The sequence below is a fragment of the Lynx rufus genome, unplaced genomic scaffold (genome assembly GCF_022079265.1).
Source record: "Lynx rufus isolate CCGP_SWC_20201006 ecotype Redwood Valley unplaced genomic scaffold, mLynRuf1.p SCAF_16, whole genome shotgun sequence".
In the NCBI taxonomy this organism is placed as follows: domain Eukaryota; kingdom Metazoa; phylum Chordata; class Mammalia; order Carnivora; family Felidae; genus Lynx; species Lynx rufus.
This window is the reverse complement of record NW_025814830.1, coordinates 6,920,537-6,944,845: the sequence shown is the minus strand read 5'-3', so window position 1 is coordinate 6,944,845 and position 24,309 is coordinate 6,920,537. Positions and strand designations below refer to the sequence as shown.

General features: G+C 51.7%; 2 protein-coding genes across 5 annotated transcripts in view; one reads left to right on the top strand and one right to left on the bottom strand.

Annotated features, from left to right (window-relative positions):
• The window catches only part of SYMPK (symplekin scaffold protein), a 35,128-nt gene extending 18,719 nt beyond the window's left edge, over nucleotides 1-16,409 (bottom strand). For 3 of the 4 annotated variants that reach the window (XM_047077811.1, XM_047077815.1, XM_047077814.1), the window contains exons 1-10: nucleotides 16,302-16,409; nucleotides 12,416-12,539; nucleotides 12,206-12,271; nucleotides 10,675-10,728; nucleotides 10,510-10,583; nucleotides 7,822-7,948; nucleotides 6,882-7,131; nucleotides 6,154-6,324; nucleotides 4,661-4,900; nucleotides 1,224-1,378 (exon numbers count right to left, since the gene is read on the bottom strand). In XM_047077811.1, the coding sequence (XP_046933767.1) occupies nucleotides 1,224-1,378; nucleotides 4,661-4,900; nucleotides 6,154-6,324; nucleotides 6,882-7,131; nucleotides 7,822-7,948; nucleotides 10,510-10,583; nucleotides 10,675-10,728; nucleotides 12,206-12,271; nucleotides 12,416-12,520 (1,242 nt within the window). In that variant the 5' untranslated portion in view covers nucleotides 12,521-12,539; nucleotides 16,302-16,409. Of the gene's footprint in view, nucleotides 1-1,223; nucleotides 1,379-4,660; nucleotides 4,901-6,153; nucleotides 6,325-6,881; nucleotides 7,132-7,821; nucleotides 7,949-10,509; nucleotides 10,584-10,674; nucleotides 10,729-12,205; nucleotides 12,272-12,415; nucleotides 12,540-12,766; nucleotides 12,890-16,301 lie in introns of all 4 variants that reach the window. The other variant, XM_047077813.1, reaches the window with a different exon arrangement.
• A 969-nt stretch (nucleotides 16,410-17,378) lies between these two features.
• Nucleotides 17,379-24,243, top strand: FOXA3 (forkhead box A3). The gene is made up of 2 exons (XM_047078879.1): nucleotides 17,379-17,447; nucleotides 23,260-24,243. Exons 1-2 carry the CDS (start codon nucleotides 17,379-17,381, stop codon nucleotides 24,241-24,243), a joined length of 1,053 nt encoding a protein of 350 aa, XP_046934835.1.
• Nucleotides 24,244-24,309: the final 66 nt, after the last annotated feature.

The following is a 24,309-nucleotide window of genomic DNA, read 5'->3' as shown; positions in this document are numbered from 1 at the left end:
CTATGGCAAGATTGAATGATACCAAAAAGAGTAAGACAATATTAGAAACCAAAACGCTGCACATTACTAACAAACGGCAGTTATTACAAAAGTAAAAGAATCTTGTGAAGAGCTTTCAGCCAATAATTTAAAAAGGACAAATTTCCCAGGATGTGAAGAGGACAGATGAGGTACACCGACTGAACGGAAGCATAATCAGGCAGGGCCTGAGGCAAGCTGCATTCAAGTTTTATCTGGAAGGAAATGGAGAGCCACGGCAGGGGTTGGAGCAGGGGAGCCAGGGGAACGGCAGGCCCGGTGCTTCGGGAAGATTGCAGGGGCCCGTGGCGGGGGTTGGGGGATGGAGAACAAGAAGAAGGACTGGAGGAAAGGCAAAGAGCTTAACTCCCAGGCTTGTGGGTTGGGAACTGGGAGGCTGGTGTGCCAAGAACACAGAGAGGGCTGTGGGCCTGGAGAAGAACATAGGGAGAAATTCTGCAAGTTCACTTCTGACATAATGAGTCTGCGGGGCCTGTGGAACATCTGAGGGGAGAACGGTGCATGACGTAGACACGTCTCCAGGCCTGGAGCTCACCAAAGAGATCTGAGCGCGAGAGAAAACTCCTTCTTGCTACCCTGGTGACAAAAATTCCATTCCATGCACCCAACAACTAAGCCCCCTGGAGCCTCTAGGCAGAGAGCAGGGAAGGACTGCAGGGGAAGAGGCGCTGTCCAGCAGCACCCGATGGACAGGTCTCAGTGCCGCTACAGCCTGAGGACTGAGGTGAGACACACACCCCGCCCCCAGCAACTCAAACCAGCGGTTCTTTCAGTGCACAGCAGGGTATCTTCGAGAATCTAAGGAAAACACTGGCCATCCCGCCCCACCAATGCCAATCCCACGCCACTTAGCAAACAAGTCATGGTGTTCACTCCCCAATTAATACAACCTCCATTCAAAGGAGAGGAGAGAGCGAGAGGGGATGAGTTTGGATGGGGACTCAGACTACCCAAAGAGGGACAGCTGGGAGTGGTGACAAGGGACCTCCTGAAGGAGTAAAGACAAGAGGAAAGGTCCATCCAAGGTTGGGAGGGCCCACGGGATCACACCCTCCCAACGGAGAACAGAGGTGTTCTGGGACTCATGCCATCTGGGAGAGGGGGCAGTGTGGAGCGGAAGGGTAGGGAAAGACTAGAAGGCCTTCTTCCCTGCCCCGTGGGAAATGGCTCCCATCCATCCTCACCAGATTGGCCACGTTGTCAGGTGTCAGCAAAGGCTGCAGGAACTCAGCGGTGATGTCTGTATCTGACTGGCCTGAGATCTGGGCTGAGGCCTTGGAGGTTCCCGATGGGCCTGGCTCCAAGTCCTTGTCCTCATCATCTTCCCCCAGGTTGGGCTCTGGGAGAGGGAAGGAGAGGAGGTGATGGTGCTAGAGTGAGCACCGGGCCCTCCCTCCTCCCAGGGGGCCCCGGGGGTCCCTGCCTCCAGGCAGCCTCGGCAAGTAGGAGCCGTGCGGTGAACACAGACCTCAAAGCACCACAGGACCCTGCAGAATGACCTGCCTCTCTTTAGGCCTCATTCTCCTCATCTGGGAAAGGGGAATAAGCCACACCAGCCCGGCCGATCACACCAAACTCCAAGATGAAAAGGGTAACTAATAATTTCACCGAGCTTGTTTAGAAAAACCTCTATCTTTGGGGATGCCCGGGTGGCTCAGTTAGTGGGGCGTCCGACTTCGGCTCAGGTCATGATCTCGAAGTCTGTGAGTTTGAGCCCCACGTCAGGCTCTGTGCTGACTGACAGCTCAGAGCCTGGAGCCTGCTTCGGATTCTGTGTCTGTCTCTCTCTGCCCCTCCCCTGCTCGTGCTTTCTCTCTCTCCCAAAAATAAACAAACGTTAAAAAAAAAAAAAAAAAAAAAACATGAGAAACAAAAAACATAAAAATCCTCTGTCTTTGGAATATTGCTCAACCTCACCAAGAATCAGGAAAATGTAAAAGCCACCTAATGAGATAGCCTTTTTGCCTATATGACCGACAAAATAAATAAATAAATAAATAAATAAGGCTGATAGTGACCGTTGTTAGGAGGGGTGTGGACTGTGGAAAGGTAAACTGGTAAGGCCTTTCGGAAGGGCAATTTGACTGAAGGCCAAAATTTGCCATGTACATACCTTTCCGACCCAGCAAACCTACTTCTAAGTATTGACCCTAAGCACATAGGTCACGGGCAGACTGAAGGTAAAACGTACAGGGAATTCACTTTGCCACTGACTATACAATGAGAAATGGCACACAGTCTCCATCAGGAACAGGCTGGCTCATCCAAGTACAGTGGTTCCAGCTCAAGGACCAAAACTAGTACTTTGAGTCTCAGAGAAAAAGCTTTACGTACAAACATGTTCCTGGAAACTGTATTTATAAAAAACGGAAAAGCTGGAATGTTTAACGGGGTAATGATTTAAGTAGATTATGGCAAAAATAGGATGCCACATCACACAATTTTTTTTTTTTTTTTTAAAGTAGGCTCCATGCCCACTTGGGCAACCCTATGATCAAGCATGGTGTGCTCTACTGACTGAGACTGCCAGGCACCACTGTTATGCAGCCTTTTAAAAAAGTGTGCAACACATGTTAACGAAAGCTGATACTCTGCTGTTAACCAAGAGCAAGGGTATATACAATTCAGTTACAAAATGTCAAACAGAATAGGCACCTCACAGACCAGCAAACAGCTAACCAATGGCTAAGAAATGTAAAAGGACTTCCAGCCTGACTCCAATACCTGCAAGAAAGCAAATCTAAGCCCAGGATACTGTTTACACCCAGGCGGTTTATAGAACATTCAGGGCTGTAAGAGTGTAGTGACTGCCATTCACAGGCTGCGGGGGTTTTGTACGTGGTGCAGTTGTTTGGAAAACAGTCTGGCAGTGGCTATCAAGAATTTCCACGCGCCCAGTAGCAATGGGCACGCCCAGGGCTCGAATCTTAGTTTCTGAAACTACTCCCTACTTAAAAGAATCCAGAGCTCCTTAGAGAAAAGGCTGATTCCAAAGCTGGGGTAAGTAAAGTCTAGAACATCTTGTTATGTCAGAAAGTAAAAAATGCTCAAAAAAAGTATGGGATACGTTAATGTTATGTATTTTTGAGAGAGAGAGAGAGAGAGAGAGAGAGAGAGAGAGAGAGACAGACAGACAGACAGACTGTGAGTGAGGGAGGGGTAGAGAGAGAGGGAGACCCAGAATCCGAAGCAAGCTCCAAGCTCCATACTGTCAGCACAGAGTCCGACGTGGGGCTCAAACTCACGAACCGTAAGATCATGACCTGAGCTGGAAGAAGAAAGCTCTTCCTTACAGAATGCCAACTAATAAATGCAGAAGGAAATCTTCTCATAACCATTATAGCAGTAACAGATGCAGGCAATAATCATCAACAGATGTTAAAGCCACTGGGTCAAAATTTGAAGGGGAACATGTATTGTACACAGTACAAGTACCTCCCTCAACTTAGTATTTACAACGGGGAAAAGGGGCACCTGGGTGGCTCAGTCATGCATCTGATTCTTGGTTTCAGCTCAGGTCATGATCTCACGGTTTGTGAGTTCAAGCCCTGTACTGGGCTTCACGCTGACAGTGTGAAGCCTGCTTGGAATTTGGGGCGCCTGGGCGGCTCTAGTCAGTAAAGCATCTGATTCTTGTTCAAATCCCATGTTGGGCGTGGAGCCTCCTTAAAAAAGAAAATCTAGGGGCGCCTGGGTGGCGCAGTCGGTTAAGCGTCCGACTTCAGCCAGGTCACGATCTCACAGTCCGTGAGTTCGAGCCCCGCGTCAGGCTCTGGGCTGATGGCTCGGAGCCTGGAGCCTGTTTCCGATTCTGTGTCTCCCTCTCTCTCTGCCCCTCCCCCGTTCATGCTCTGTCTCTCTCTGTCCCAAAAATAAATAAACGTTGAAAAATTTAAAAAAAAAAAAAAAAGAAAATCTAATTCTTTCATAAATGTTCTAGAACTGAACATCGGTGATTTAAAAAGAAAAGTTTTATAGTAAGAAAGTCTGCCATGGTTCACACCATTGACAAAATAATACAACCATTAAAAAATTACTTCAGGGGCGCCTGGGTGGCTCAGTCGGCTAAGCGTCCGACTTCGGCTCAGGTCATGATCTCGCGGTTTGTGAGTTTGAGCCCCACGTCAGGCTCTGTGCTGACAGCTCAGATCCTGGAGCCCGCTTCGGATTCTGTGTCTCCCTGTGTGTCTCTGCCCCTCTCCTGCTCACGCTCCGTTTCTCTCTGTCTCTCAATAATAAATAAATGTTAAAAAAAAAAATTTAGAAAAAAAAAAATTACTTCAGAAAACAAATCCAATTATAAAGGAAACAAAGGAAAGAAGAACTCAGAGGTATTTCTGAAAGAAAACCTAAGTGTTACTACTTAGGGAGTGGTTACTTTTGGGGAGAGGAGCAAGAGGGAGACTTTTCAGTTTATTCACCTTCTGCATGATTTAAGCAATTACTTTAATAATTCTATTTTGATATCATTTGCTAGGTCATATCTAAACGCTATAATTTACAATGTAATATTAACCAACATAAATAAAGCTGACAGTTGAACGTAAGTAACTGAATACTACAAACGCGGCCAGTCCCTGCCCCCACCTCTCGCCAGGCCTGGCTCAGCTCCTCCGCTCACCTAACTTCATCTTCTTGAGCGTGGAATCCGAGTCGTCCCGGGGCCGCTTGCGGGCATCCTTGCCGCTGGGCATATTGCGGGCAATCTCAGCCTGAGGTGTGCCTAGGTCCACCAGCAGGGTGGTAATCTGGGCCTGAAACTCCAAGGAGGCCGGGTGCTTCAGGACACTCAACAGGTGCAACTTGAGGTTCTTGCGCACGCTGCTCACCTGGGATTTGGCCAGCGTAGGGGGCAGGTTGGCTGTGAGGAAAGAAGCAGGAGCTCTGTCCTGTGGACGGAGCTTATGGGGCCCTGCAAAGCTCAGTTCCAGAGTCCCCAGCTTGGGCAGTGGTTGCAGGCGCCCCCTAGGAAGGCTCCTGCGCTCTCAGATCTCATGTGCAGCCGTCCCCCTGCACGAGCTGGTGCTTAAAACCCTCAAGAGGTCTCCATCGGGATTAGTCAACCTTCAAACAAGAAGAAAGCGCACCCTCTCTCCTATTAAACATAAAGTCTCATCTCCTTCCATCTCTGGTCTGGAAATTCCAATATGCCTCCCCCGGGGAAGGCTATCATCACCAACTTCACCTCCACAATGTCCCAACTGAACTGCCGTCAACAGTGCCTCGTCGGCCCTGCCACCAGAATGATATTCTAATGTCTAACAGTCACCTTCATGAGCAAACCTTCCCTGTTCTAGAGAGAAAGAGGATGCCTGAATTCTGCTTGCTCAGCATCCTTCCCTCCTTCATCAGCCAACAGTGCTCCCATTTTCCTTTGAGGGAACCACCCCCCGGCTCCATTCTCAGTCCAAGTGGGAAAAAGACTCAGAGCCAGTAAGAACAATGTAAATCCCTCGGGCATTGTGATTGGTTCAGAGACAGGTTACCAGGGTCTACTCAGCCAATCAGGCACAATGGGCATCAGCCCTTGGACTTCTGATGGAATGACTGGGAAGGAAACACTCTGTCCCCTGGGGTTGCCAAGTGGACAGAATGGAGGCCTGGAGGTATTGGGGGCCATCTTTGCTACCCCAAGGAAAGTGACACAGAACAAAACCAACAAGGAGAAAATAAGAGCCAAGAAATGGAGATAGATCCTGATCTGTACATATTCACGCCTCAACCCCAGACATTTCAGTTTTCATACATGCACAAAAGCAGAGAAAAGAGTATAACAAATAACCAAGTACCCATCAACACTCTGCTTATCTTGGCACATCAACCGTGCCCTTTTTTTCTTTCTTTTTTTTTTTTTTGGTGGGGGCGGGAGAGTCTGGAATATTTTAAAGTATTTAGCAGACATCATATGATTTCACCCACACATATCTTAATATTAAAGCCAGCTTTGAACCAGGTTTCTGTCATATGCAACCAGAGATTCCTGTCTAAAGAATGCTTCCTGTGTCCAGACCTACCAGAATGATGAATCCCTCAGGGACCCACTACCCGGCTCACATTTTCTCAGGAAGGAGCAGACTGGCCAGTGGAGAGTGGGAGGGCAGTGGCCCAACCTACCATGCAGGGTTTCGTAGGCCTGGATCACCTCTGACATGAACATGGGCCTCTGGCGGGCGATGTTGGCAAGGGAGCCCAGAGCTGTGGTCAGGTTGATGGAGGAGATGGCGGGATGCACCATGAACTTGAGCAACTGCTCCAAAGCTGCCTTGCCCTCTTCCCACAGCACATCTAATGAGGGAGAGAAAAGAACCAGTTAGCAGGGGCCTTTCTCCCTGGCCTCTGGAGAAAGCAGCCTTTGGGGCCAAAAGGGGAGAGACCCTTACACATGGCTCAGAATGGCTGGAAAAGACCAGAAAATTTAGTGGCTGATGAGTCCTAGGAGATGGACTATTAATGAGCATAAAAACTTAGGGGCGCCTGGCTGGTTCAGTTGGTAGAGCATTCCACTCTTCATCTCAGGGTAATGAATTCAAACCCCACACTGGGTATGGAGCTTACTTTTAAGAAATCTTAAAACCAGCCAGCATTTACTAAGTGCTCACCTCCTCATGGGACCTCACTACAAACCCGTGGAAAAGGAAATGAAGTTCAGAGAGAAGTAACTCGCCCAAGTTCATACAATAAGTGTTGAAGCTAGGATTTGACCCTAGCATCTGGGCTCTTACCAACGTCTTATACTGTCTCCAGAAATGAAAAACTAAGAGAGAAAACAGGGGCGGAGGAAGGGGAGGAAAGTAGTTGGTGTAGTGACTGACAAATGGGACGGGCTGATGGGTGGCACTCACTGTACTGGATGTAGGGGTGGTCACGAGGGATGCGGTCCAGGCTGATATCATGCTCCTGGCGGCGGGGCACCTCCGAGTCTGCCATGCGGGGTGACAGGGTGACAATGAGGCCCTCCACAAACTTGATGGCGTGGGTGCGGATGCCGTCATTATCAGAATCCAGCAGCAGAATGATGTCACCAGCCATGGCGGACACCATGTCCCAGCAGGCCTCCTGGAGCTCACTGATGACTCGTGACTTCACCATCCACTGCGAGAGGGACAGGGACAGAGGGACGGGGACAAGACATCGCCAACTCCATCACTACTCAGAGGTCCATAAATGATGACGCATACATTCATCTGGAAAACATTTACTGAGCTACACCTCTGCCCCAGACCCTGTGCTAGGTGATGGTGGGGACAAGGCCCAGTGATGACCACGACAGGTCTGGTTCCGCCATCATGAGGTTCACGCACGGTTAACAACCCGGAGTGAAGAGGCTCAAATCTTACGACAAAGGGATAACAACGCTGACCTCATGACACGGCAGCGGAAATCAAATGGATTCATTTATTTCATTCACGGTAAAGAATACCACATCACAGTGTGTTCTTTTCCTTATAGAACTTACTAGATCTAAAATTAAAATTTCTGTGATGCTTTTGACACAAGTCGGTCTCTCTCACTAGGCCATAAGCACCACTGAGGCCCCTGTGAGTCACAGAGGAAGTACTCAGGGAATATTTGTTAAATGCATGGATGGATGGATGAATGGGGATTCCCTGACCATTAGGACATTAGACCCCTTTGTTGTCTGTTCCCAAAAAGCAACAGCACATCTTGCCCATAAAGAATTTGACCCGTCCCTGGTTTAACACAGCTGTCCCTGTCTAACCAAGGAGGCTACAAATGAGACCTGTCAGATCGGGACGCCCCCCGGTGGGAGGGAGCGCTTACCTGCAGGGCCACCTTGTAGAGCTGGGTCATGGTGAGGATGGCCTTCTTCACCACATTCACATTCTCATCCCTCAAGAGCATGTTGAGGTTTGCGATCAGTTTCAGGAGTAACTCAATGTCTCGTTTGCTGGGGGATGGAGAAAAAATGGCAAGGGCAAGCTGGTTCTTTGGGTATGTGATGGGAGCCTGGGGTCCATGAGGAAAGGGAAATTGGAATCAATGTCAGGAGACTGGAGTAGAGGCGGGGCAAAGTCAGGGACTGCACCTGCCCTGTCTGTCAGCAAACAATGCCTGGCACCTTCAGACTTAGCCACCCATGAACCTTCTCTCTAGGTTAGTGCTGCAAACCCCACTCTTTCACTGTTAGGACTCTGCTGTTCACGTAAGGCACGGCATCGCCAGACAACGGTGTGAATCTGGCCAAGCCAACTGTCTCGTCTAGGATACTACTTACCTCACAGCTTGCTGTGAACACTGCAACAATACTTGTAAAGTACTTAGAACAGGAGAGAAAGCATCTGTAAATACGGGCTGGCATTACTAGAAAGCACTTCGCTTTATGTAATCACTGGTCTTCTTTACTAATTTGTTTACCTCAACGTGGGGCCTCTGAAAGCAGGGGACCCTTTCAAAGTCAGTCCTAGTGGAGCCCCATTTTCTGTGGAGAATGAAATACGTTATTTGTTTGATGAACTAAAAACTTCAGGAAGGCCACACCTAGAGCTCAGGTCATGAATGTAATTTTCACGACATTCTACAACGTGAAGTCAAATATTAAGCTCATCGGTCTTAAAAAAAATGTGAAACTCAACTGCCAGCTACATCAAGGCAGAAACAGTATCTCTACTTACTGTCGTATTCCTACAGCCTCACACAAATGCCTGGCACGTACCTGCTGAACATTCGGTTTTTCTGCAAACTCTGGAAACTTACCACATATTCTCCCAGTAAAAGGTGGCGATTACGAATCTGGGCAATGGCATTACAGATATGGGTTAAAATCCCAGCCCCGCCACATACTGGCCGTGTGATCTTAGGAAACTTACTTCACCTCTCTGAGTCACGGTTTTGTCTTGAGATAAATGGGCCAAATAACTAATCCATGGTGTTGTTTTGAGAATCAAAGTAGGTAACTAGGTAAAGCGTTCAGTATGGTGCCTGACAAACAGAAAACAGTCACTAAATAGGGGCTATTTTATTTCCTGCGTCACAAAGCACCAAGTAAATGCTGAATGAACAAATGACTCGGCTTGAACAAATCACTTTATCATTTTGAGCCTCCGTTTCCGTTCCCTTAAAAGGAGGATAACAGAGCCAAGGCTGCTGCGAAGATGACAAGTGAAAACAGAGGAGAGGTTTTCACACAGGGCATGGCAGAGTAAGCGTGCCATGTGGTCACCACTGCGATGAAATTTCTGTTCAACCAGTATGTATTCAGTTCCTCCTACGTGCCAACACTGTTCCAGGCACTGGGATAGAGTTGGTCCACAACACAGAGAAGGCCTGTCCTCACAGGGTGGACATTTTTGAAAGAAAAAGCGTCAAGGTATTTCCAACTAGTAAAAACACTATAAAAAAACAGTGCAGATGGGGATGCCAGAGGTGTGGCAGTGGACTGGCGTGGCCAGGAAAGGCTTACTGAGGAAGACCAGAGGGAAGTCAAGGAGCGAGCCAGGTGGCTCCCGGGGCGGGGCCTGGGGGGGAGGTGAGCATCCTTTGCAGGTACAGCATGCTGAGAGAACAGAGTTTTTTAAGGAACAACAGGGGGGAGGGGCGGGGGGTGCTGGAAGATGTGAGTGAAGATCAGAGAGGCCACCAGGAGCAGATGACGTGAGGGGGAAGAGTCTGGGTTTCAATCTAGGTGAGACAGTGGGCCAGTGGAGGTCTGACAGCAGGGGACTGCCAAGATCTGATTGACATTTTAACAGGATGACTCTGGCTGCTGTAAGAAGGAAGCAGGGAATGGTTATGCTATTTCCTCAGGGAAGGATAAAAATGTTTGAACTAGATGGGTGAATGTACTATAAATGTCACTGAATTGTTCGCTGAAAAATAGTTAATTTGGGGGCACCTGGGCGGCTCAGTCAGTTAACCGTCCGACTTCGGCTCAGGTCCTGATCTCACGGTTTGAGTTCAACTCCTGCATGGGGCTCTGCTGACAGCTCAGAGCCTGGAGCCCGCTTTGGTGTCTGTGTCTCCCTCTCTCTCTTTCTCTGCCCCTCTCCCGATCACACTCTGTCTCTCTCTCTCTCAAAAAGAAGTAAACATTAAAAAAAAATTTTTTTTTAAGTAGTCAATTTTATGTCATGTGAATTTCAGTTCAATTAAACAGGAGAGAAAGTGGAAGCAGGGGAACCAGAAAGGCCCCTCCCTGAAGTCATCTAGGGAGGAAGTAATGGTGGCTTAGAGCAGCCTAATGGCCCAGGAAGTGGTTGAAAAATGGTTAGATACTGTTTAAATTCGAAGGTAGAGCAAACAGTCCTTACTGATGATGTAGATGTGAAGTATGGGAGAAGTAGAGGAATCATGAATGACTCCAAGATTTTGACCTTATTAAATATTTGCTGAGGAATCAGTGCACGTAGGAGGGAAAATGGGTCTGAGAAGCAGAGGGTAGGGCCAGGCAGGGAGCTGAAGAGGCGGTCTCCACCAGGGGTGCTCCCAGGGGCTCCCTGCACCACCCCGTACCATGCCTCCTCGATGAAGCCGATGACAAATTTGCGCACTTCAATTGACTTGTCCGCCTGGAAAGCGATGATCTCCTGCCAACATCAGGAAGGTGGGTCAGGGTTGCACCAGGATCCTTCCCCTTCCCCCCACACCCACACCTTTTCTCTCCCGTTGGTCACTCACGTCCAGGAAGTTGTCCAGTAGTGTGGGATCTTTGTTGATGATCAGTTCCTGGACCTGGAAGGAGACTGGGGATGAGGAGGAGGGCCATGCGTATAAAACCAGGGGCCAGTCAGTACAGATAGGAGTGTGTAGAACACAGCATGGAGGGAGGCAGCAGATAAACTCAGTTCAAATCCTGGCTCTGCCACTCCCACCCACGGCCCAGGCAGGTTGGCTTCCCCTGAGTCTGTTTGCTCTTCTATAAAACGGGGATCTGAAATGCCAACTCACAGGGCTCCTGTGAGGCTTGAATAAGAAGATCATACAGGGGGCGCCTGGGTGACTCAGTCGGTTAAGCGTCCGACTTCAGCTCAGGTCATGATCTCTTGGCTTGTGAGTTCGAGCCCCGTGTCAGGGCTCTGTGCCGACAAGCTCAGAGCCTGGAGCCTGCTTCAGATTCTGTGTCTCCCTCTCTCTCTGCCCCTTCCCTGCTCACGGTCTGTCTCTCTGTGTCTCTCGATAATAAATAAACGTTAAAAAAAAAAAGTAAGAAGATCATACAGGGCACAGGGTCCTGGTGGGTAGCAAGCACATGATATACAAGGGGGCTAAAGAAAAGAGGAAAGTGCTGCCCGAATTCCTTCTTGAGGCCCATCCATCAATTCTCTCCACTCTGCGTGTTTCTATTCCCCATTCACACTGCCAGTTATGACAGTGAGAACCCGTCTCCTGATGCTCTTGGACTTGCCAGGCTCTTTGGAATTAGCCCTGCCCACAGACAGTCTCATCTAGGCCCAGGGCCAGCACAGGCCTGGCTTCCACTGCTGAGGAGTCAGCTACCCAAGGCCACACGCCGAGCAAGTAGCAGAACGAGGGTTCTCATTCGGCCAACCCAAACCCCCGGCTCCCGAACTTCACCTGCCTCCCGGTCTGAACCACATCCAGCCCCCACCCCCATCTAATTCTTCACGCCTTCTTTTGCCTCTGCATAACCGATGGTGCCCTCTGCTGGAGACACTCTCCCTCTCTCACTTCGCCTGCTTCTCTCCTTGTCCTCCAGGTCTCAGCTCTGATGTCCCCTCTTCCAGAAAGCCCTCCCTGACTCCCCACCCCTAGGCCAGGTCAGCAGGCTGGGCTCCTCCATCCCAGCCCTGCCCACTCTGCTCCCACTGTCTGGTGACCTGCACGTCTTCCCCACTGGACAGAAACCCGGCAGTGAGGAAATACAAGCATGAAGAGCAGCGGATTTGGAGGTGGAGCCCAGCATTCAAGTCCTGGTTCAGCCAGCTCCAGCAGACTGACCCGAGGCTCATTTTTTTTTTAAGTCCTGGACTCTGCTGCCTTCTGTAGAAACTGGGGACCAGAGTACCCTGCCTCTCAGCTTTTGTGAGAATTAAGTGAGAACATGCCTGTATGGCACTGAGCACCACAGCAAGCACATTCTAAATGCTTAAACGTGGACGCCGGTGTCACACCAGCATCTTGTTTTGCGCATGTTCCCACCACCCCCTACCCTCGCGCTGCTCCGTCCAGCATCCCCCTACCCCCTCACCTGTTTGAGTACTGTGATCTTCGAGTCATTGGTGATCAGTGCCGCCTGGTTCAGGAGATCCACCACCTGGACGGAGGGGAGAGGCAGGTGACGGTGCTAGCCTGGCCAGCCCAGCCCCGTTGGCACCCCCTGGGCCCCGTCACCTGGGGGTGGACTGCCCCAAGACAGGGGCTGTGGCTCCCCATTCCAAGCCCTTCTCTCCGTGCTCACTCTCTCTGAGGTGGTCATGCCATCGATGCCCGGCCCCTCCTCTTGTGTGAAAAACTGGGATGCCACACTCCGGCGAGTGATACTATCTCCGCTGCTGCCTGCCATGCCTGCTGTCCCGTATCTCCTGGAAAAGGAGAGGAGAGATCAAGCTCCAGGGCCCTGCGGATGGGCTGGACCTTCACCCCCACTCCACAAAGGGCTCAACCCTCCTTTCCATTCTGCCTCGTCCCTGTTGGGTCTTCTGAAGTCCCTCCCCGATCCAGGGTCTGTCTCAGACTTGGGGGTTATAATCTGGGAGAAACTGATGCCTCCCAGGTCAGAGGCAGTACCTCGTGGAGTACCAAGCCTCACCTCCAGCACTTTACACACAGCAGGCTGACCACAAACGTCTGCTGAATGACTGAACAAATGGACACACAGCAGCCACCTCGCTGGTTTCCGTGCCCCGTCTTGCCATCTGGGCTGTACTCTGGACTAGAAGTGAGAGCAAGTCTTCTAAAATATAGCTCTGAGGAGCACCAGTCACAGAGTCCTACATGCTAAGTATTCACATCAGAAAAGGCCTAAAGAAAGGTTTCAACCATTTTCTGGAATACTCTGGAGGGTGTTTGTTTGTTGAAAGGGGAGGAGAAGGGGTGCCTGGGTGGCTCAGTCAGTTAAGCATCTGACTTCAGCTCAGGTCATGATCTCACCGTGGTCCTGAGTTCGAACCCCAGCTGGCTCTGGATCTGCTGTCCCCCCGCCCGCCTCTCCCCTGTTCACGCTCTTTCCCTCTCCTCAAAATGAACATTTTATATTTAAAAAGGTGGGGGGGGGGGAGGCGAGACTTGCGCATCTGTCCCAAGGTCACACTTGGCAGAACTATGAAACATGGATCAATTACAGCATTATTCCCAACAGCAAAAGACTGTTAGCATCCCAAGGATTCTCAACAGGGAGAGTGGCTGAAAAGCCATGATAAGTTCACATAATAAAATACTAGGCAACTGTATAAAGAAAGGAGGAAACTGAATAAGGAAGTGAGGAAAATCTCTCTGCATGGATAAACAGTGGATTCCAGTGTATGTTAAGTGAGAACAAGCAAAGTGGAAGCAAATGTTTACTGTATGCTCTCCCCGCCCTTTTTTTAATATTTATTTTTGAGAGAGACAGAGCACGAGTGGGGGAGGGGCAAAGAGAGAGGGAGACACAGAATCCGAAGCAGGCTCCAGGCTCTGAGCTGTCAGCACAGAGCCCGACATGGGGCTCGAACCCACCAACTGTGAGATCATGACCTGAGCTGAAGTCGGACGTCTGACCGGCTGGGCCACCCAGGTGCCCCTGCTCCCTTTTTACAAAAGGGAAATACGTACATACGCATACATACTTTAAAAAGACTGAAAAGATAAACCAAAAAGCGGAAGTGGGAGAAAACAGTAAAATAAATCTGGTGGATCTCAACGTATTATCAAAAAACGACGTGTCTGCATCAGCCCACAGACCACAGAATAGAGCAATTCCTTTTTGTCAAGTTTGTGTGTGGACACACTGAACGAACCGGGTCTGTTTCCTTTTCTATAGAACAGGGGTGGTAACAATGTTTACCCTCCCAGGACCATTCTGAGGACTAGATAACTTAGGAAACATAACACATGTGATAAGTATAGCTACTATTTTTATGTACACCTGAAAAGACCTGGAGGATGTTGCACAGACTGTTAATGATCCTTTGAAGGCAAAAAAAAGATGCACTTTCTAAAAGGAGTGTAATTCACCAGACTCTGCTGAATGAATGAGTATCCAAAGACCTCCTTCCTGTCTCCCTGCCATCTGTCACACCCACATCTTGCTTAGAGTCAAAGCCATCATCCTCACTACAAGACCTCCTATGAGTGGCTGTTTCCACCTCTGTCCTCGCTTTCCTCTAGTCTCCGTGCCCCAGGTCTTCCCTATTTTACATGTCAATTCCGTCTCCTTCTCCAACTGTGTTACTCTTTTTCTACACAGCATTTATTACCACCAACATACTATATATTCATAAGCTCCATGAAAGCCGGTGTGTGTGTGTGTGTGTGTGTGTGTGTGTGTGTGTGTGTGTTCACTTTCTAGATCTTCAGCACGGAACAGCGCTCGGCACCTATTAAGTGCTCAGTAAATATCTGAGGGAATGCCAAAGGGCTTCAGCAACCACTGGACTTAGTATCCATGCCCTTTGGTTCTAGAATGTTTGAAAAATAATAGCTAACGTTTAATAACACGTGCCAGGCACGATTCTAATACATACATTCACTTATTTAAACCTCACGGCACCAACTCTTTGAGGCAGGTACTATTTTTATTTTTATTTTTTAAAGCAGGTTTCACACCCAACGCAGGATTTGAACTCACCACCCTGAGATCAAGAATTGCATGCTCCACTGACAGAGTCAGCCAGGTGCCCTGAGGCAGGTATTATTTTTAATCTCCATTTCACAGATGAGGAAATTGGAAGGCAAGGGAGGGAAAGTCACTTGACCGAAGGCTCACAGCTTCTAAAACACAGACCCAGCAGTAGGACCGCAGGATCTGTCCTCCTCCCCACCACGCGGGGCTGCCTCTCTCAATGGAACACCTGCTCCCGTCCAGGTCTGTTCATGCAACACAAGGGGCATGGTCACCTGACAGCCAGCAGACTGCTGTCTCTTACCAGATCACAATACACCTTTTTCATGATGAACCTTTCCACTCTGTCCACGATAATAATGCGTTGACATCTCCCACTTTATTTTTTATTTATTTACTATTTATTTTTTTTATTATTTGCCCTGTGTTCTTCCTCTTCTACTTTTTGGTTTATCCTTTGCTGTCGTGGAGCATAAACACATTTCCCTTTCTTTTGTAAAAAAAAAAAAAAGGGGGGGGGGACGCATATAATAAGCCCTGCCTTCCATGTCACTCGTTTTCACTTAAGATATTCTGGAGCCCACTCTCTGTATCCGTGTACAGGTATTTTCTTCCTTCCCTTCCCCCCCCCCCAGCCCCTCATTCCTTTTTACGGTTGCATAGCTTTTTATTACGTGGATGTTAACCAGCTTTTTTTCTGCCAGCCTTTCTGCCTAGTAAAGAACATCTGGGGGTGTTTGCAGTCTTTTGGCTATTGCCAACGCTCATTGTTCCCCTTTCCCTCCCGGTATACTCCCACACGGGCGTACGACGACTCCCCTCATTTACGCAGTAACCCCAGGACTATCTTTCATTCATTCATTCATTCAACGAACAGTACCCGGGTGTCTTCAGTGCGACCAGCGCCGTGCTGGGAATTCGGCGATGACCAACACATACTCAGTCCCTCCCTGTCCCCGTGGAGCTCACGGTCAAGGACCTAATCAAAAAGCCTCACAAATAAAGGTCCAATGGTAAGTCAGACCACGTGTGACATGAAGGAAAGGAAGAGGGACCTATGAGAGCGTTTAACAGGCGGATTTCGGGACGGAGGGCGGGAAAGGAGGGCTTCGCATAGGAAGTGACGTTGGTGCCGAGACCCGAAAGATGAATGGGAGTTAGCCAGGCAGAATGGGTAAAAGGATGTTGCGGGCAGAGGGGGGACAGCATGTGCAAAAAGCCTGAGGCGGGAAGGCCCAAGGCGAGTTTGAGGAACCGGAAGGCCAGGGCAGCTGTGCGAAGTGAGGAGCGGGCAGAGAGGCCGAGCCGAGGCCGGCGGGGCCGACGCGCCTTGGGGGCCACGTTGGAACTTTGCCCTGAGGGCACTGGGGAGCCACGGGAGGGTCCTGAGCAGGAGAAGAAACTGGGGTCCCGAACGTCACTGCTCCCCTTTCCTCGCAGCGCCCCAACCCCCCGGCCAGCGCCCCTGCCGCTTGGGGGCCCCTCCTCCCTTCGTTCCCGGGCCCCCACGCCGCCCCCCGCTCACCGCGGCGCCGGCCTCCGTCCCCCTCGCGCCCCCTCAGCAGCGCCTCTTCGCAGACGCCGCCGTCGCCATCTTCCGTTCGCCGCCGGGACACCGCGCACGCGCCGCGCGCGCGGGGCCGCCGGGAAATGGAGTCCACGGTGCGGCCCGAACCCGCCCCTACCTCCGGCTGCGCGAGCGGCCTTCCGCCTTCAGCCAGACCACGCTGGGGCGCCCTTCGTTTCCGGCCTTTGAGCGCCGTGCCTTAAGGGAAATGTAGTCCCTTGGCAGAGGCACTGGACGGAAAGGAAGGTAGAGGCTTTTGGGAAATGGAGTTCTCGGTGGTTCTGAGTCCCTGGACGGCCGGCGTTAGAGCGAGTGGACAGTCCGGGCGACGAAGCTCTTAGGTCCTGGAGATGGTCTGTCGCCCCAGTGGAACCCAAGCAGAGGCTCCGATCCCCTCCACCGTTGGTCCTGACCATTTACACAGGCTGGAGCACTTCCAGCTGTCGGAAGCTTCAATCATCCAGTCTGTCCAGTGGGAATGTGGGTTCGAGGGCCTCTTACGGTCCTTATAGCAGCATAAGGACCTCTGCAATCCACTGCGCTCTGAGCCCCCTTTCCTCCGCCGCCGTCATACTGGGCACTGGCTATTCGCCCTCTCCTGTCGAGATGATGAAACCCACTGGAGTAGAAAAGCCCCAGAGTTCTGCCCTTGGCTTTAGCATCCGCAGCGTCTCCCACCTGCAGCTCCGTCTCTCTTCGGCCACCTCCAGCTTTCGCGGCCACGGGCTGCGGCTCCCGGCGCCTGAGGTCTATCTCCTCGCAATCCCGCAGGGGGCGCCCCAGCCCGAGCGCGCCGGCCCTCGGGGAGGCGGGAGGGGAGCCCGGGGCGGGCGAGAGCGGGGCGGGGGGGGGGGGGTGTCCCAGCTATAAAGCGTGGCCGCCTCCCGCGGCGCCCAGGACGGCTGGGACCCCGGGCGGTCGGACGGGCGGGCACCGGTCGGAACTCGGGCCGTGCCGGCTGAGAGATCTGAAGCGCTCGGTTTCCCCCCCCACCCCGGGCCGGAGCGGGGGCGGGAGGGGGCGCGGGCCCGGGGGATGCTGGGCTCTGTGAAGATGGAGGCCCATGACCTGGCCGAGTGGAGCTACTACCCGGAGGCGGGCGAGGTGTGTCCTCGGGGATGGCGGAGCGGGAAGCGGGGGGCAGGAATCAGGGTGCGGGTGTAATCGAGGACAAGGATGGGGATTAAATGGGGGCCCCAACCACGGTTGAGGGGCGGAGGAACTGGAGACACCGAGACCAGGTGTAAGAGTCAGGGATGGGGGGGGGAAGCACGGGAGTGCGGTTTAGGCTGACCGGAGCCAGGCCTTTAATGGGAGTCAGAAAAATTTAGGCAAGGGTCAGGTCATAGTTTACGCGTGAAGACTGGGGCTCGGGGACCCCCAAATCCAAGGGACAGAAATTTTAAAAACCAAAGATGGGAATCCGAGGTCCAGGATAGGGGACCCAGCTGGGGGATTGAGAAATGGTGTTCAAAATGGGGGGGGGTTGGGGGAGGAAGACCGGAACGAAGAGATGAGAGAAAGGGGTCCCCATGAAGGAAAGCCTGAGGCGGGAACTCAAGGTTAGAATATAGTTAAAGATGGGGGTTCTGGGGTAGAAATCAGAATTGAGGGCTGGGAGATAAACACGGGAGTGGCGGTCTAAGAATCAGAAAATAGGGATTGGTGCTCAAAGAGGCGAGACATGGTTTGGGGGAGTCTGTAATAACAGGTGGGTGAGAGTTGGGGCTCAGATAGATGGGGGCCCAGATGGGGTCAGAGTTGGGAGCCTGAGAGCAGATGTGAGCCACGGCATTGGCTGGAGAGGGGTCAGTCTCCACCCTCCAACCCTATTCCTGATCCTTACCCCTCCCGACTGAACTTCAGTGGTTTAATTGTTTTCAGAGACCCTCAGCAGGGATACTCCTAATTGGAGGCTGGAGGGTTTCAGATTTCACACCACCACCCCCCTTCCAGTTATCTCCAGTAATTGCCAACGTCCTTACTGTCCCACCTTCGACAAGGCCGCCCTTGGAGTAGGGGGCGGGGTGTATCTTAATTCCCGCACCTCAGCTGACCGAAAGTCCTTACCCAAGTCTAACTCCCATTCCAGTTGCTGCAAGGGCTCCCCCTTAGCTCATTCTTTCTAGAGAGTCAAGATTGTGAAGTGACGGGGGAGGGGTCCTGGTAGGAGGGTTATGGGGGTCCAGACACTTGGGTTCCTAGCCTGGAAGGAGGCTTTGGGCTTCAGGTCGGAGTGGGGCTGGAATGGCTGAGAGCTCCAAAGATTCTGAGATCTGGAGGTTCCAGGGGCCCCACCGTGCCTGAGTTCTGGATCTGGGGTTTGAAGCTTAGGGTGGGACTCCTGGTTCCCCAGGCCTGCGGGGCTTGGCAGGGTGCCCGGGAGGGGCCAGTCCTGGGGCTGTGGAGGTGTGAGGTGCACGTGGGGTGGGGCGGGCCGACCAGGGAAGGGATTGGGGGTGCTGAGAGACAGAGCTGGGACCTACTGGAGATATCAGTTGGGCAGTGGGGAAGGCACAGACCAGGTCCGACGTGGAGGCTCCCAGGGAGTGAGGGATCCCAGCTGAACCCCTAGAGAGTTCAGCCTGGGGACATGATTTAAGAGAACCAACTGCCGATCTGTGTTGGGGGGGGGGAGGGCACATCTTGAAGAAGTAAGCCCTGCGGGGTCTAAGGACAGAGGAGTTGCCATTTGGGGCACAGTCTGAAGTTTAAGAATTTGTATGGAATCTGTCAGATATCCAAGGACAGTCTAGAGAGTCTAGAGAGGATTAGCATTGGGGGGCATATTTTGGAAGAGTTAGCATGTTGGGGGCTGGAAATGGAAATACGATCTGATGGTAGCCCCAGCCTTTGGATCAGCCACCAGCAAAGCCACCTCCTCCCCCTTGGGTCTGAACAATAGAGAAACATCTGCACTCACTCAGCGTCTAAGAACTAAGAAGGTCCCCAAACTGCCTCTTGCGCACAGCACCCTCCTGCTGGGGTGATTGACACCCCGGATCAGGCTCCCCATCTGGAAGGAAATTGGAAAGTTAGCACCCTGGGGTGTCCCCCCTGGACTCCAGTTTTACAGATCAGCTGGTCCGAGGGCTCCCCCCTGTTAGAGATGGGAACTCTGAAGTGTCGAGTGTCGGGGGGCTGCTTGAGGATCTGGACTGGGGCTGGGACCAAAAACTAGGCTTCTGGTTTCACACCGCCTTCCTCTGCCCGCTGTCACACCCTTCCTCAGAGACAATAAGGAAATGAAAGGAGAGAAATTCCAGCCTCCTGGGATGGGGGTGCAGGTCCCCTGAAGGCTTCCCCCCAGTCTCAGCCCCGCCCGGCTGGGGAGATCCGGTTCACAGGCTCACACCCGGACACTGGGGGTTCATCCCAGCCCTAGGGCGTGGGAAAGCCCAGGGTGGATTAGGGCAGCAGGAGAGCTTGAGGTCAGATGCAAAGGAGGACTTCCGGGTGGGTGGGGACCAGAAAAGGAGGGCCCTGGGGTCCTGGTCAGTCTTCCTCTGTGATACAAAGGAGTCCGATGGAGTTGGAGAATTGGAGTGGAGGTTGCAGAGGGATTTACCAACTCTCTGTGGATGCCCCTGAGTCCATTGCCTCCCTTCAGCTCCGAAGGACCCGCTTCCCTCATTCTGGGGAGAAGGCAGACGCAGCCAAGGTGGTGGTGGGGAGACCGGTGCAGGGAAGAGGGGTAGCTGTGACTCCCAGTTTCATTGTGAGGCTTCTGGGGAGACGGCGATGCTGAATGGAGAGAACAGAGATACAAAGATGTGCTGGAGGGCAAGAGACCTAGCAGGGGAATGGGATAGAGAGAGACAGGGAGAGAGAGGGTGGGGGAGAGAGAGATGGGGTTGGAAAGAGTTAGGAGGAGGGAAAGGCAGGGGGGTTGGGGAGAGATGAGCGAGAGGGAGAGACTGGAGAAGGAGGTGAAAAGAGAGGGGCGAGAAAGAGATGGGGAGGGACAGGGCTAGAAGAGATTGGGGAGTAGAGACGGAGGGAGACGCGGAGTGAGAGAGGGGAGGAGCACAGAGGTTCTGAGACAGGGAAAGAGATGGACAGATACATATGGAGCCAGCTGGGAGATTCAGAGACAGGGGACAAAAGAGCTACCTGAAAGCTCATGAGAGAGAGAAAGTCTCTACCTGCCCTCAGACTAGGGTTGGTTCCCACCTGTCTCTGACTCTCTGAGTGACCCTGGCAATTCCCTTTTCTCTCAGGACTTTGGGACCTGCAGACCCTTGCAGTGACAGGGTCTAAGACAGGACCCACTGACTCACCGCAAAGGTGGCTCCTCCCGGAAATAGGAAATAGAGCCAAATAGAGCCGCAGGAGACCCCAGCGTGGGGAGGGAGCAGGGCAGACGGGGCTATGAGGGAGAGAGGACGGTAGACAGTGGATGGGAGGGTAAATGCACACCAGAAGGGAGAAATCTCCGCTTTACATTTTCCTTGTTTATCTTGTTCACTTCCTGCTAGACTGTCAGGTCTGCGAAGGGAGGCACTTCCATCTGTCTTGGTCACTGCTTCTATAGCACAATCCCGAGTGGTGGTCTGGAGCCAGACTGCCTAAATTCAGAATCCCAGTTCTGCCCCCTTCTTACTGTGTGACCCTGGACTGCCTCTCTGGGCCTCAGCTTGCCCAGCTATGCGATGGGTGTCATAATAGCACCTCCCCCATAGTACCTTTGTAAAGGTTGAAAAGGAGACCTTTCCCCGTGAAGTGTTTGGAGCTGTGCCCGGCACAAAGTAGGTGGCCAATAGATATTTGTTCAATGGATGAAAGAATAGAGGGTTATTTAGAGAGACATAGCAATGTCTACCGCATTCCATTGAGTGCAGATGCGTGTTTTTCCCCATTTGAACGTTTCTGAAATGTTTTACAGTCTGGAATGGGTCTTCTAGTCGATAGCGTCGAGGGATTGACCGTGTTTTCTTCCCCCATTTTTATTGCTACTTGAAACAACGCTGCATCTTACCAATGACGATGTCTTAGATTTGACGATATATTGTAACTACAGAATATATATTAGGTTGGGTGGGGGGGCGCCTGGGTGGCTCAGTTGGTTGAGCATTCAGTTCTTGATTTTGGCTCAGGTCATGATCTCACGGTTTGTGAGTTCAAGCCCCAAGTTGGGCTCTGCACTGACAGCAGTGAGCCTGCTTGGAATTCTCCCTTTCTCCCTCTTTCTCTGCCCCGTCCCTGCTGCCGCTCTATCTCTCTCAAAATAAATACAAATTTTACACACACACACACACACACACACACACACACATTAGATTGAAATCTATCATTTTGGATACTGAAACATTTTTGACCTATAACCACTGTAATTCTATAACCTAAAAGATTGATAGAGAGTACCCATGTAGGTGAGATGGTTGGAGAGATCAGCAGTTTCCAATTTTTTCAGTTTCAAGACCTCTTTACACGCTTAAAAAGTTATTGAGGACCCCAAACAGTTTTCATTCATGTGGATTATGTCTATCAGGAGTTACCGCACTAAAAAAAATTTACTGCATTTGAGATTACAACTGAAAAAAATTTTAAGATATGGATTAATTAGTTTAAAAATAATAATTGTTTAGGGGGACCTGGGTGGCTCAGTCGGTGAAGCGTCTGCTTCAGCTCAGGTCGTGATCTCGCGGTTCGTGGGTTCGAGCCCCATGTCGGGCTCCGTGCTGACAGCTCAGAGCCCGGAGCCTGCTTCGGATTCTGTGTCTCCCTCTCTCTTTCTGCCCCTCCCCCGCTTGCGCTCTGTCTCCGTTTCAAAAATAAACATTACAAATATTTTTAGTAAAAAAATAAAATAATTTTTTAGTATAAATACTGTGTTTTTTGTTAAAATAACTATACTTTGGGGGTGCCTGGGTGGTTTGGTCGGTCAAGCTTCTGACTGTTGATGTTGGCGCAGGTCCTGACCCCAGGATCATGGGATCAAGCCCCGAGTTGGGCTCCACGCTCATTGCGGAACCTGCTTAAGATTCTCTCTCTCTTTCACTTTGCCGCTCTCTCTCTCTCAAAACGAATGAATGAATGACTATATTTCGGGGTACCTGTCTGGCTCAGTTGGCCAGTCTTAGGATTGTCAGTTCAAGCCCCACATTGGGCATGGAGCCTACTTAAAAAAATAATAGAACAAAATAGAATAGAACAGGATAGGATAGGAGAGGAGAGGAGACGATAAAAAAATAATAGAACAAAATAGAATAGAACAGGATAGGAGAGGAGAGGAGAGGATAAAAATAATAGAACAAAATAGGATAGGAAAGGATAGGATAGGAGAAAAAAATAATAGAACAAAATAGAATAGAACAGGATAGGAGAGGAGAGGAGAGGAGAGGAGAGGAGAGGATAAAATAAAGTAACTATATTTCAAAACATTTAGTGAGAGGAGTGGCACTGTTATATTTTTGGCAAATCTCTTCAGTGTCTGGTTCAATAGGAGACAGCTGGATTCTTGTGGCTGCTCCTACATTTGGTCTGTTGCGATATCCCCTGCCCCGTGGCCTCTGGAAAACTCCACTGTATACTCATGAGAGAAAGTGAAAAGGGCTGGTAATATCTTAGCATTATACGCAAATAGTTTTGACCTCATGGACACCCTAAAAGCGTCTTGGAGACTCTCCAGGGTGTCCTGGGCCACACTTTGAGAACCACTTAAAGGGTGAGCTTCAGTATACGGGGGGGCCTGGGGGGGTGGAGGATGAGGTCAGGGATGGGGTGCATGAGGACAGAGAAGAGAGAGAGACTTCAAGAGACAGCCATCCACAGAGAGAGGTAAGGATGGGAGGGACTTTGTAGAAAAGGCAAGGCAGACAGACGGATAGATGCACAGAGGGGGCCAGTGATCCTTTGCTGACCAGCAGAGTAGAAACTCACTGACCTCTCCCCTTGTGTCCTTCTTTCCTTCCAGGTCTACTCACCGGTGACCCCAGTGCCCACCATGGCCCCCCTCAACTCCTACATGACCCTGAACCCTCTGAGCTCTCCCTACCCCCCCGGGGGGCTCCCTGCCTCTCCGCTGCCCTCAGGACCCCTGGCGCCCCCAGCCCCCGCGGCACCCCTGGGGCCCACCTTCCCGGGCCTGGGTGCCAGCACTGGTGGAGGCAGCAGCTCAGGGTATGGGGGCCCGGGCCCGGGGCTGGTGCACGGGAAGGAGATGCCAAAAGGCTACCGGAGGCCACTGGCCCATGCCAAGCCGCCATATTCCTACATCTCGCTCATCACCATGGCCATCCAGCAGGCGCCGGGCAAAATGCTGACCCTGAGTGAGATCTACCAGTGGATCATGGACCTCTTCCCTTACTACCGGGAGAACCAGCAGCGCTGGCAGAACTCCATCCGCCACTCCCTGTCTTTCAACGACTGCTTTGTCAAGGTGGCGCGCTCCCCAGACAAGCCAGGCAAGGGCTCCTACTGGGCCCTGCACCCCAGCTCAGGTAACATGTTTGAGAATGGCTGCTACCTGCGCCGCCAGAAGCGCTTCAAGCTGGAGGAGAAGGTGAAGAAGGGGGCTGGGGGGACGTCCACCTCCAGGAACAGTGCAGGGTCTGCTGCCCCGGCCACCACGCCTGCTGCCACGGTCACCTCTCCCCCCCAGCCCCAGCCTCCACCGCCTGAGCCCGAGGCCCAGGGTGGGGAAGACGTGGGGGCTCTGGACTGTGGCTCTCCCCCTTCCTCCACCCCCTACTTCGCTGGCCTGGAGCTCCCAGGGGAGCTGAAGCTGGATGCACCCTACAATTTCAACCACCCCTTCTCCATCAACAACCTGATGTCGGAACAGACACCAGCACCTCCTAAACTGGACGTGGGGTTTGGGGGCTATGGGGCAGAGGGTGGGGAGCCTGGGGTGTACTACCAGGGTGTCTATTCCCGCTCTCTGCTTAACGCATCCTAGCAGGGGCGTGGGAGTGTGGTGGGTGGGGTATGGCTGTAGCTCCCACCATCTGGCCCTTGGGGCCTG

Bases quoted from the DNA above. Each gene is read 5' to 3' on its own strand.
- FOXA3 (XM_047078879.1), top strand. From the start codon at position 17,379: ATGCTGGGCTCTGTGAAGATGGAGGCCCATGACCTGGCCGAGTGGAGC. The intron at 17,448-23,259 runs GTGTGTCCTCGG...CTTTCCTTCCAG, and splicing joins ACTACCCGGAGGCGGGCGAG to GTCTACTCACCGGTGACCCC.